The 13,344-nt window shown below is 40.6% G+C and overlaps 1 protein-coding gene across 6 annotated transcripts; it reads left to right on the forward strand.

The window, feature by feature from the left end:
• Nucleotides 1-3,276: 3,276 nt before the first annotated feature.
• On the forward strand, nt 3,277-12,532 carry ada2a (adenosine deaminase 2a). Of its 6 annotated transcripts, none has more exons than XM_010883259.3 (11): nt 3,277-3,439; nt 5,284-5,318; nt 5,470-5,806; nt 5,912-6,131; nt 7,455-7,665; nt 7,837-7,964; nt 8,372-8,462; nt 8,602-8,710; nt 9,278-9,435; nt 11,227-11,429; nt 11,563-12,532. In XM_010883259.3, the coding sequence occupies exons 2-11, from the start codon at nt 5,298-5,300 to the stop codon at nt 11,651-11,653; spliced, it is 1,569 nt and encodes a 522-aa protein (XP_010881561.2). In that variant the 5' UTR covers nt 3,277-3,439; nt 5,284-5,297; the 3' UTR covers nt 11,654-12,532. The 6 variants fall into 6 exon arrangements, with proteins under 6 accessions (XP_010881561.2, XP_010881562.2, XP_010881565.2 ...); XM_010883260.3 differs by having other exon boundaries at nt 3,277-3,427; XM_010883263.3 differs by lacking the exon at nt 5,284-5,318 and having other exon boundaries at nt 3,277-3,444.
• The last annotated feature ends 812 nt before the right edge of the window (nt 12,533-13,344 follow it).

Genomic DNA, 13,344 nt, shown 5'->3' on the forward strand with positions numbered 1-13,344 from the left:
GGCTGTGTTGGTGCCTTTGTTGCCAGTGGAGATTGCCCATGAGGGTCTTGCTGGTGTCTAGCAGGGACATCATTTACAGCTGTCATTGGCAGACACTTAACCAGAGCAATTTACCGAGTGTGCATACATTTTTGGATTTCTAGGTGGGCCACCATGCAATGTAATAGTAAGTACATTCTACTGAATTAGTCAGCAAAATTCAGTGCTGGAAGGAAGACAATATAAAACATGGAAAACTTTACTTTGAAAATGCTACTTTGTCTCATTGATTTCTGTAGTCAGGTTAATTACATGGTTGTACCACAAATGGCTGAGAATTCTGAGCATGCGGGTCCATTCTAGGTATCAGGCAGAGAGCCCAAATGATCTCCTTAAATAGCCTTTTGAGCTTTTTTGTAGCATTCAAACAACATGCTATAATTATCCTTGTCTGATGGAGTTCATATAGATGGAGTGTCATAATAGGATCCCATATTATCCTGTTTTTATTTTTTTTCTACATTCAAGGGGTGTCACTGGGATAAGAAACTTGTCAAACTAAATCATTACCAACTAAAATTGTGCAAAGAGCTTTTTTGTGTGTGGATTGTGTTCAACAGCCCTTCTAGCTTTTAAGATCAATAAGAATAACTCATACCTGACTTAAGAGGTCTTGTTTGTTACAAATCTGTGTTTCTAGCGTGTGCAGGCACAAACCTGGAGAATTAATATAGAGAACAGTAATAAATGTTCCTTAGGAAGCAATAAGATGGTTAACATTTTATTTCACTTTTAGTAATTACAACAGAATACACATTAACCTCCTAAGACCTGAGCTTTGATAATGTATGCATTTTTTATTTCTCTTAGATATTTGGGATTAGAAGGACCTGTTAAGTATAACATCTAAGCATGGCGCAGACAACTGTCCTCTAATAAGGACAATAGGTTTAAGTTAAGCAGAATGAAGTCCATGGTGCAGGAAGCCTAAAACGTCTTCATATGTGGACACGGTCTCAGGATGTTAATACATTTTAGGAAATCACAGGACCTGGTGCTACTTGAAACAGGCATTCTAGTTTTGCAAAATGTAAACTTTTGTTACTTTCAGACCTTGAGTAAATTGGATAGATTTTTTGTCAAGGACATGAATCTGGAGCATTCTACTGGCATGTTAGATTGTCTTAGTTGTCTGCCAACACATGTTTCTCATGAATATGTTCACATTTCTCTGTGAACCATGCTCCCATTGTTGATGTACATGACAATGTTCTCGGTTTATCTATTAAAACAAGACAGTCAAAGAGAATATCCTTGTAATCCAACTAAAACAATGAAACAAACTATAATTGTGATGTGCCAATATAACAGCACGACTGAGTATAAGGTGAGAGAACAAAAGATCTGAGCCCTATCTATCCCTCCTTTCTTGTGACAAAATATGGGTACTTTACTGACACAACAGATGTACAATATCTATTGAGGATCTGATTCTACACGTCTCTTCATCCGCCCACGATGGATGATTTCATATTTCAAAATAAGAGTCCCCTGTGAAAGTACATGTCAAGCTTAGAATATTGCAATAGATTTAACACTTGTAAAAGTCAGCTTTTTTTCACAGCATTGCAACCACCTTGGAAAAAATAAATGAATATTTTCTTGAACTTTCTCGTAATTATTTACACTAGCATTTATTTTGTACACAGGTTGCAATTAAATAAATATTCTTAAAGTGTACTGTGCAGAATCCTGCCTCTAAACAATAACACGATTCTCCTCGTCTTCCTTCATTAAACGAGACCAGAATAGTATTATCTAGTCCAGGGTGATTTAGTGTTAGAAGAATAGTACTGTGAGTGTCTGCAAGTATAATGGCATTACAAGTCAATGCAAACAAATAGACGGATCGGCAAGAAAGTTTTACATGGGGAATATCTCTGGCACTATGAATTTGGTAGAAAACGATTATTTGAAACATTAACTGCAGATGAATACCCATTTTTTGCTTGTATTTATGCTAGTTGTACAGTAAAAATCTTACATATTGCCCCTTTAATAAATTACAAATATGTGTAATTAGAATTCCTAAAAAGATATCTAAATAACTGATATTTTTTGCTGGGCAAATAATTTAATGAGTGCTGATAATTATATTAGGCACAATAAAAATCGAAATGAAATAGAAATACTTTTTTATCATTAATCCCATATATTATTCACACTCTATCATTAAATAAGCATAACCTTGCATTCAAATAAGTCCATACAAATGGGTAGGTAGGTCCAATACCATTTAGGGTATTGTAAAGAATAATGTTTTTGCAAGTAAAATTTGTTAGCTTAGTTTGCTATTTTATCCCAGAGGGCCAATTTGTTGCACAGCCAGCACTACATTCAACTACCAACACAGTTAACTCCCCAAACACCACACATTTCACACACATAAAACATCAAACAACACCACAGAATAACTTTACTTTGTGTAATAGTCAATAGCAGCAGGGACAAAATAATTGTTAAACCTGTTGGTCCTACATCTTGGTAGGTTGTATCTGTGACCAGATGGATGGAAGCAACTCACCAAACAAGGGGTGACTCATGGATTGACTGGGCCTTCTTTGTAACTCTGACTTTATACAATTTGGAGATAACATTTAGATATATACCTGCAATTTTACTGCACAATCTAACAATTCCTTCCTACCTATTTCTATTTTTCACAATTATTTCAGGGACAGGAAGCCATTGAAGCTCAGCATATATGGGGGTAATGTAAGTAGACTTTGGTTTAAGGATCCTTGCAACAATGTTCTGAATGAGCTGTTTTTTAGTCTTTACAGTTTGCAGGCAGTCCCCCCAAGTATTGCATTCTCATAATTAATTCTGGAGAAAATATATGCAGCAATAAAGTTTTCTGCATCGGAAATGTAGAAGTGGCAAGAGGTGAGAGATGTTCTTCAAGTGAAATAATAAGGTTTTACAGACGTGACTAATGTGACATGACTTGAGTGGGACTGGGTTTTCACTATAAGCCCAATACTGTGAAAGTATCAGTCACAGCATTGGATTTTCCATTGTGATCATATTATTGTAAATTACAAAAAATCAATTAATCATAATTGTATGTATTGTGGGAAAATTTGAAAATACATTACGTACTTATTTCATTTGTTTGGAAGCACCACACCATGCCAACAGATTGGAACTGTATGTATTTTGAGTCAACTCGCGATGTTTTAAAATGTGGAGTTTTATTTTGAAGTCTCAAACACACTAAAGTGACGTAATCGTTGGTGCTGCTAGCAGAATTCTAGTGTTGTGAAGCTAGTATTGGGGATATACAGGACACAGAATCCAAAGAAACAGCTTATTAATTTGTCATAGTGTTGTTTTTGTAAGGCAATATAGGAGTACCAATTCATCCATACACTTCTTTCACGGACAGGTTTGTTTAGTGGTGAGGTGATTATTGAAATGATGGTTACAACGATTATGTTCAGCAACATTGACAAAACATGTTTAGGCTTTCAATGTACAGTAACATTGTCCGTTCAGAACGATCTGATCTGCTCGCTGTTGTATGGCTGTGATGCACTCCAAATTGTTGTTACAATCGCCAACTGGGTAAAACCTCGCGAAGCCCTTTAAATTGAACAACAATCTGAAAAACAAAATGCCATACAATATCTACCCATAAAATATGTTGATCCTAACCGTAAACCTGAACTATTATTAGGAATTCACCGTGCTCCAAGTTAACAAAGTAGGTTTGCCAGTGACACCTGGTGCAACCTTTGTATACGTCCAGCACCAGGCCAGACTCTACTGCAATTCCTCTAGGAATAACTAAAACCATTTCTGTAGGAAATTGTAGCTAGTCTTAATACTTACTATATGAAACATGGATAAATGCTGTACGCCCTGATCCTTTTTAAATGTAATACACATTTAACCGCAGAGGCATACACAAAACGTTTAGTTATTATTGGAAAAGGGAAAATAACGCTTTGTTAGCTATTGGCTTGCATTACATTTAAAGTTTTTACAGGAAGAAACATATTTTGTTTTCTTCTTAAGAAAGAAACAATCTGACAAGAGTTGACATTACAATGATGGAGACTTCGCGTGATAGGTCGGTCACACGGCGTTGTTGCCTCAGACTACCAAAATAACCTCAACTACTCGGTTCCGTCTTGGCGTTCTGTTTTCAGCGCTCCTGTCGAAATCGGAACCACATACTTTCGTAGTTAGGTTCTGCACATTATTACTGGCTGGGAGTGTGGGGTGCTACTGTATTTCTTAATATGTGTGCTGCCGTGTACAAGGCTCGGCAAAAACACGTTTCTCGTTAACAAAGGCAAGTGTTTAATCTCTATGGACTCTACCATCAGGTGGTTTCAAATTGTTTCTTGCTATCAACAAAGTTATATCAAATATTTTTAGTGGAGTCAGTGAAAATTACGTCATGAAACTTGATGAAAAAAATAGAAATTACGTTCTTATCTAAGCAATATCTGTAAAAAAAATGTAGTAACAGCTTTGTTGGTAGCAAGTAACCATTTCAAACCACCAGATGGTGAGTCTATAGAGATTATACACATGTCTTTGTTGTCACTTTTCTGTCGGCCTATGATAATAACAATTAGATACTATCTACTTTGCCATGGATAATAACGTTAAATACCATCTACCATCTACGGTTTAAGCTAATATCTCAGATGCGTGTATCCAGTGCTTCGGAAGGTATTCATACATATAGTTTAAATTAAAAATAAGTATAAATGTTTGTAGTAAATACTGCACATTTTTCTTTCCTTTCCAAAAAAGTTGAAAAGGACAGTTTTGAGTGTGGAACAGAAGCGTTCAATTTGCAGTGGTCTCTTAATTTTAACTCTTCTGTTCCTCACACAAAAATTTTTTGGAATGGAAAGAAAAAGGTGCAGTGGTCTCTGTATATTTGAAATTATAAGAACAAATGAGGAAGTTAAAGTACTTTGGTTTTCTTTTCTTCAGTGTTCTTCAAACAGGTGCAGTAGGCCTTAACTATAAAGAAGGATAGAGACAGTCCCCGAATAGTTTCCATTATGATGTCTGAGTGCACAGGCAGTGACAGTGAGGCAATCGGATTAAGTAATGTCTTAACAATTAGCTTTTTATAATACTAAAAACACCCCAAATAACATTTATTCAAACACATGACTTTCTCCTCTATGTTACTGAAATTAATCTTGTGTTGCAGGCATACTTGACATGGTAAATTTGTTTAGAGATAATACTATTTGAATTTTGTAACTTTTCCAGAATAAACACCTCCCATGGGTTCATCAGCCATTAAGGTTAGACATCCCACCCAGCCCAAAATTACCATTTGGGCATCCAAGCTATAATCACTCTATTGCCCAAACTGGACACGTTCTGTTAATCCTATTTTCCTAATTAGATTACCTTTAACATGATTCTCTTTCCCCTTCTACCCTATTTATGCAGTGCTGGACAACTTTTATTGGTCACACCATGAGTACAACGCCCTGGCCAGAGATCCACAAAGTGGTTGTAATATATTTTCTGCTGAGCTGGTTGCCCGTATGCTGTAGCAGCCCTGACCCTGGGCTCAGAGAGTCTCTTATGCTACAGGAGTCCTCCTGGGAAACAGGGGGCAGACTACTGCTGACAAAGGCTGAGCTGCAACTCAGTGAACGGCTGCACAGACTAAAGGAGCAAGAAATGGCGAGTGCAGACTTCCCTCCTGCCTTGCATTTCTTTAGGGCCAAGCCTCTCATCCAGCGCAGCCCCATTTACAGCCTGCTGCGGGCGATGCCCAAAGGTACATCTGCACCCGAACAGACCCCGGCCTCGTCCACCCAAATGGCATCCATATGAAGTACTTTTTTGTAAGCCCCACGTGCTCTGTCACCTCCTCTTATTCTAGGAGCAGCGCTTCACATCCATGACTTCTCCCTGGTGGGAGTGGAGTGGCTGGTGAGGAATGTGACATATCGCCCACACTGCTACATGTGCTTTACCCAGGACCAGTCTGTCCGCTTCCTTTTCTCCTCCAGGGAGCCCAAATCAATACCTCTGTGCTCCTCCTGGGTGCTACTGACCACACTGAGAGCCAAGACCGGCAACACGACAGACTTTGACAACAGGTAGGAAAACGGCATTCTTGACGTCATTAAATTCGCCTTATCACAACCCTATGTTTGTGTGTCATAACGCATCGTGTTATGTCTTCTCGCATGAGTAAGGCTCGTGTATCTGGTGGAAAACGGATCTGATGTTCTGTGTTATTCATCCGCTCTCCATTGGATCGGGTCTTCATGAGTAAGGCTTGTGTATCTGGTGGAAAACGGATCTGATGTTCCGTGTTATTCATCCGCTCTCCATTGGATCGGGTCTTCATGAGTAAGGCTCGTGTATCTGGTGGAAAACGGATCTGATGTTCCGTGTTATTCATCCGCTCTCCATTGGATCGGGTCTTCATGAGTAAGGCTCGTGTATCTGGTGGAAAACGGATCTGATGTTCCCGTGTTATTCATCCGCTCTCCATTGGATCGGGTCTTCATGAGTAAGGCTCGTGTATCTGGTGGAAAACGGATCTGATGTTCTGTGTTATTCATCCGCTCTCCATTTGATCGAGTCTTCATGAGTAAGGCTCGTGTATCTGGTGGAAAACGGATCTGATGTTCCCGTGTTATTCATCCGCTCTCCATTGGATCGAGTCTTCATGAGTAAGGCTCGTGTATCTGGTGGAAAACGGATCTGATGTTCCCGTGTTATTCATCCGCTCTCCATTGGATCGGGTCTTCATGAGTAAGGCTCGTGTATCTGGTGGAAAACGGATCTGATGTTCTGTGTTATTCATCCGCTCTCCATTGGATCGAGTCTTCATGAGTAAGGCTCGTGTATCTGGTGGAAAACGGATCTGATGTTCTGTGTTATTCATCCGCTCTCCATTGGATCGAGTCTTCATGAGTAAGGCTCGTGTATCTGGTGGAAAACGGATCTGATGTTCCCGTGTTATTCATCCGCTCTCCATTGGATCGAGTCTTCATGAGTAAGGCTCGTGTATCTGGTGGAAAACGGATCTGATGTTCCCGTGTTATTCATCCGCTCTCCATTGGATCAAGTCTTCATGAGTAAGGCTTGTGTATCTGGTGGAAAACGGATCTGATGTTCTGTGTTATTCATCCGCTCTCCATTGGATCGAGTCTTCATGAGTAAGGCTCGTGTATCTGGTGGAAAACGGATCTGATGTTCCCGTGTTATTCATCCGCTCTCCATTGGATCGAGTCTTCATGAGTAAGGCTTGTGTATCTGGTGGAAAACGGATCTGATGTTCCGTGTTATTCATCCGCTCTCCATTGGATCGGGTCTTCATGAGTAAGGCTTGTGTATCTGGTGGAAAACGGATCTGATGTTCTGTGTTATTCATCCGCTCTCCATTGGATCGGGTCTTCCTTTCTGTGCAGCCTCGTCAGCAACCTCACACTCTTCACAGATGACCCAGAGGAGGCCTATACCAGCCAAGACGCTGTCTGGAAGAGGTTTGAGCAGGCCTTCACTACGGCTTGGGGACTAGTCACCTACGCTCCCGTATTCAAGGATTATTACTATGAGGGCCTGAAGCAGTTGTACATGGATAATTGCATGTATCTGGAGCTGAGGGCTTTGCTTCCAGAGGTAAACCAGCCTATACCGATGTGTCTATATTGCTAATGCAGTTTTATTGTGTGATTGAAGTCTCTGAAGGTTTCCAGATAACAAAACAACAAACGGAACTGTGTTTGTCAGTACTTAAAGGAGACCGTGTAAGATTGCGCGTTTGGTTTAATGTTTGTTGCTGATATGCAGACATATGAGTTGGATGGGGGCACCCATGACAGATCCTGGGGCCTGAGTGCCTATCAGGAGGTGACCAGGCAGTTTGTGTCCGAACACCCAGACTTCCTGGGGGCTCGGGTCATCTTCACTGTGCACAGGTGACTATGCAGAGGATACACATTCCCAGTTAAGAAATGGTGGTGGTGGGGGTGGGGGTGGGGGGGGGGTAATACATTAAAGTGATTAAACTCAAAATACTTTCAAACAGTAAAACCTTAAAGATTAGAGACTTGGACTGTGCCCAACTAATCACAGAAATTAAACCCCGGATCTGGGAGCATAGAAAATTGCAAAGTGATGAATAAAGAACTATGTTAGAAAATGTTGATGGCAAGGACCTTTTCAGTCGGGTAGTTGTTGAAGTCGTCTCCAGGGCAACATTCACATGTTTATTTAATTATTTTACTTTTTATACTGAAAAAGGTATGGAAAACATAGAGGAATGGGAAGAAAACATACTTTAATGTAGAAACTGAATGGCTCCTAATTCTTCTGTTTGCGTCAGAGGGCTGAATGAATCCATGGTATTGAAGGCAGTGGAGGAAGCTATGAACCTACAGAAAGCCTTTCCAGAGATCATGGCTGGATTTGACCTGGTAGGTAGAGTTTAGTAGCTTAAAATATTCTAAGTTCTCTTAGGAAACGACAAGGTTAATGCTGACTTATATTTGTTGCTAGATAGTTTTAGACTGTGCACATGTTGCTGACAGGTTTCATGTTCTCTTCTGGTATTAGGTGGGTCGAGAGGATAAAGGAAGAACTCTGTGGTCCTTTAGGGAGGCTTTGTCCCTGCCTGGCAAGAGAGGAGTCAACCTTCCCTTCTTCTTTCATGCTGGGGAGACTGGTGAATACATAAACCTTTCACCTAAGCTGAAGTGTTCATGTTTAGGCCCTACATTAATGTTACTACAAGGTTGTTACGGTATATGCCAGGACCCTCTTGTATGGTTTTGTGTTATTGACAATTACTTTTGTAAAGATATGTGATTATAATGAAAAGAATGCTATTATTTGACAAGACTAGATTGAGGCAAGTTCAGGGGTAAACAGTAATGTGGTTAATTGTTGATTTAGTTAGGGAACCAGTAGCTAATGTTTGCAAAAACAACCAATGGCCAAATGTTAAAATCTGTGATCGCAGGCTGACTTTAGTGCAGCTGGGATGTTGGCAGGAAACCCCCCCCCAATTGGGGATGCTGGAAATTCTTGAGATTTTTTTTGGTAATTCCAAAAAACAAAACATGTCATGACATTTCTGTAGGGGAACCTCTTTTTGCTTCCAGGGAGAATCCTTTTGGTTCCAGCTAAACTCAAGAAACTGGGTTCTACATGCCACCAAAAGATTGAACACGGAACCCTTTTGGAATGCTGTATTTTGTGTTTGTATTGACGACATCGTTAACTGTTGCAGATGAATACGGCACTGAGGTGGATGGGAACCTGCTTGATGCTTTACTGTTCAACACCTCTCGTATTGGCCACGGCTTTGCCCTGCTGCGCCACCCATTGGTCAAGGAGCTCTCTAGGAAGAGAGGGATCGCTGTGGAAGTATGCCCCATCTCTAACCAGGTAAAGAATCATCACTGTCACCCCATACATGGTGAGCAATGATTAACACTATAGAGAAGACCCGCTACATCCTGGGTTCAATCCAAACTGGTTTGAGGTTGACAGACTACCCCAAGGATAGTTGACAGACTACCCCAAGGATAGTTGACAGACTACCCCAAGGATAGTTGACAGACTACCCCAAGGATAGTTGACAGACTACCCCAAGGATAGTTGACAGACTACCCCAAGGATAGTTGACAGACTACCCCAAGGATAGTTGACAGACTACCCCAAGGATAGTTGACAGACTACCCCAAGGATAGTTGACAGACTACCCCAAGGATAGTTGACAGACTACCCCAAGGATAGTTGACAGACTACCCCAAGGATAGTTGACTGACTACCCCAAGGATAGTTGACTGACTACCCCAAGGATAGTTGAAAGACTACCCCAAGGATAGTTCACTGGCTCAGAATACAATCTTGTGAAGTGTGAAGCAGAACAGTTAATACCTTGCAGTACACTTTCGTCATTATAGCTGGGAGTTCAAATCCTGGGCCATGGGGGCCTCTATTTTGTCTGGGAGAATTGGCTCAGGTTTGGTGACCGGCGAGGGCTGCCTTTCCTCATTTTGTTCTAATGACTCCAGGAGGAAAGTCCATAATTACAAATTGGCCACAAAGAGAAAAATAATTTGGGATACATTTTTCAATCTGGGTTTAGGACTGCCCACAGCACTGAGTCCGCTCTCCTGCGAGTGCTAAACGACATTTATATCTCTACTGACTCTGGAGACACTGTGGTTTTAGTTCTCTTAGATCTTTCGGCGGCTTTTGACACCGTTGACCACCCAACTCTGTTAGCTAGACTGGAGACGTGGGTGGGCATAAAAGGCTCTGTTTTGTCATGGTTCCAGTCTTACCTTTCTGACAGAAAGTTTTTAGTAAAGATGGGCAACTTCTCCTGCTCCATGGCACCTCTGAGCTGTGGTCTTCCACAGGGCTCCATTTTGGCTCCCTCTCTATTTTCTCTCTACATGCGACCGCTGGGCGCAATTTATAGGAAACACTGTGTATCATTTCACTTTTATGCAGACGACACTCAAATTTACATTCCAATTAAGTGAAACAATCCTGCAGCATTAAACTCTCTTCTGCTATGCTTAGAGGAGGTGAAGGCATGGCTGGCTCAAAATTTCCTCTCTCTAAATGATGATAAGACAGAGGTCATTGTTTTCAGCCCGAGTGAGAGGTCCCAGTGTACAAGCCCAGACTTGGGGAGTCTATCTCCCTTTAAATCTACAGGAGTGCAGAACTTACGTGTTCTTGTTGACAAGTCCTTAAAGTTTGATAAACACATCTCATCTGTAATCAGTTCCGGTTTCTACCAACTTTGTTTACTATCTAAAATCAAAGGCTCTCTCACTCCAATAACTCTGGAAATGGCGGTTCATGCTTTCATCACTTGTCGGCTGGGTTATTGCAACTAACTATATTGGGGTATATCAAATTCTCAAATTTCCCGTCTTCAGTTAGTCTAAAATGCTGCGGCCAGACTCCTCTTTAATTGTTGCAAATATGATCATATATTCTGTTTTTACTATTTTACATTTGTGTCTTTGTTTTAAAGTTAATCTTAGCTTAAATGTTCTCTATGTGTTTATGGGTTGTTCTGCTGCTTTTATTTTTATATGCTTGTTCTGTAAATCACTTTGGTCCGTTTAGTGGCAGTTTAAATGTGCTATATAAATAAATGAACTTGATAAACGTAGATCTTTAAATTTAATTTTTTTACCCAAAATTCTCTAGGTACTGAAACTGGTCTCAGACCTACGCAATCACCCAGCTACTGTTCTGATGTCAGAGGGCCACCCTCTAGTGATCAGTTCAGACGACCCAGCCTTGTTTGGGGCCTCAGGGCTCTCCCATGACTTTTACGAGGCGTTCGTGGGCATTGGTGGACTGAACTCACACATTGGAACTCTGAAGGAACTGGCCATGAACTCCATCAGGTGAGGCCAAGCTAGCAGGTCCAGCCATTTTACAATATGGATGGAAAAACCTGGACTAGATTAGCCACTAGCAAATGTTTGTGCCAATATGTGATAGGTGAAGGGTTATCAATTTCGTTTTTTCATGTTACAGGTACAGTTCTCTGTCTCCAGAGCTGAAGGTGAAAGCCTTGGATATATGGAAGAAAAAATGGGACAAATTTATCTCAGAGAACTCAAGATAGAGACCTTCTGTTGAGGAGGTGTCACTGGGATGCTGACTCTGGGAATTACTTGATTCCTGTCCATGAACCCGATTTGGCATTCCCTAATTAAGGGACGGACATGTTCAAATCAGAAATGGACAAAATGGTTTAAATCCTATTGGGCAATAGGAAAGTATTCAGTTGTTAACTCTTTATTTTTCTTCTGTAAATACCATTATGGAGTAGTTGCTTTTGCAAAGTTGAAGATAAAGAGAATAAGCCTATAACGCCCTCCAGTGGATAGTATGTGTATCACTCCTGTAGGAAATCAATCAGTTTACCACATTGCTGTCAGCTCCCACAAAATGGAGGGTCCTGAGTACAGTTCACTGGTCAGAGCTCTGAGGCCTGTATATAGCTTCTTTGTGCATGCGTACTTTCTCCTGATCTTGACCCGAACAAAGCCATGTTGAGATGACAACTTGACCTTTTTCCCAGAGGCGACCCTTCTTCATATTTGGAAACGTCATAAAAAGTGACAAGTTGAATTGATTGCAACAGTCACACATTACATCCAGTGGTGGTGGTTTAGTGTGGTCCAGTGTGCTAAGCTGCTGCCTTCAGTGCACATGTACTATAGTACCACAGTAGATTGGATCTGGGCTGTTGTGCATTCAGCAAAACCTCTGTACTCTCCTTCCACACTTTCTGCACTGAAGTACAACATGCCCCCAAAACTAAATTTTTAAATAGATATTGTATATAATATTAAATCAAAAGCAAAATTCTATTTCTGTGACTAGCTTTCGGTTTTAGCCCAGATTCTCAACCAATATTGTTCCCATCATGGATTTGTGTAGTTATGGATCGGTAACTCTCTTGCATATACATTTATGAAAAATAAAAGATTATTTGATATTCTTTGACTCCTCAAATCAAGGGAGGTTCCTAGTGGAGTGGATTCCTACTGTAGTGTTTGGCCCACTAGGGGGTCTTTGCCAGTCAATCTTCAAAGTGAAACATAATAGAAAACAGAAAGCCCTTTGTTTTAATTTAATTGTTAATTTCCCAATCCTAACGTGTGTGATATAGTTCTTTATTTCCAGCATGAGCTAGTGACCTAGTGGGAAGGAATTGTCTGGAATGGTTTGTGGAACATAAGGTCAAATACAACAACAAGCAGGGGTCAGAGGTGTTTTAAATGGGCAACAGAAGCAAATGTAGCCCTGGGCAGCAGATAGGTGAAAAATATTTAATGTGCCCTTGAGCAAAGCACTTAATCCTAATAACTTAACTTACTCCAGAAAGTCACTCTGGAGAAGTGTCCGCATTATGACAGGAATGTAAATGTATTTGCCTTCATGGATGAACGCCGAGTCTCCACGCTACAGACATTGGAGGTGTACGGTGAACTGTGTGAAAATGCTCACCTTAAATGAAGCTGAGTTCACAAAGCTAGTTGAGCAAGGTTTGTGTTGGCAGTTGGTAATGAATTACGCAAACATTTTGATCTGATAGGGAACATCAGTGGCTTTTTAGATTATAATCTTTTTTTAACAGATTTGTACTAAGCAACAAACCACAAAACAATATTTACAAACCTGTTTTAAAAAATGGTGGGACGTAACTCCACGGTCCAGTGGGTGTACCAAACGGTTCCATAATATACTGTGTATCGTTGCATCCCTAGCTTGTATTAAAAACAACAATCAAATCAAACTCACGCCAAT

Source organism: Esox lucius, chromosome 19, assembly GCF_011004845.1.
Source record: "Esox lucius isolate fEsoLuc1 chromosome 19, fEsoLuc1.pri, whole genome shotgun sequence".
In the NCBI taxonomy this organism is placed as follows: domain Eukaryota; kingdom Metazoa; phylum Chordata; class Actinopteri; order Esociformes; family Esocidae; genus Esox; species Esox lucius.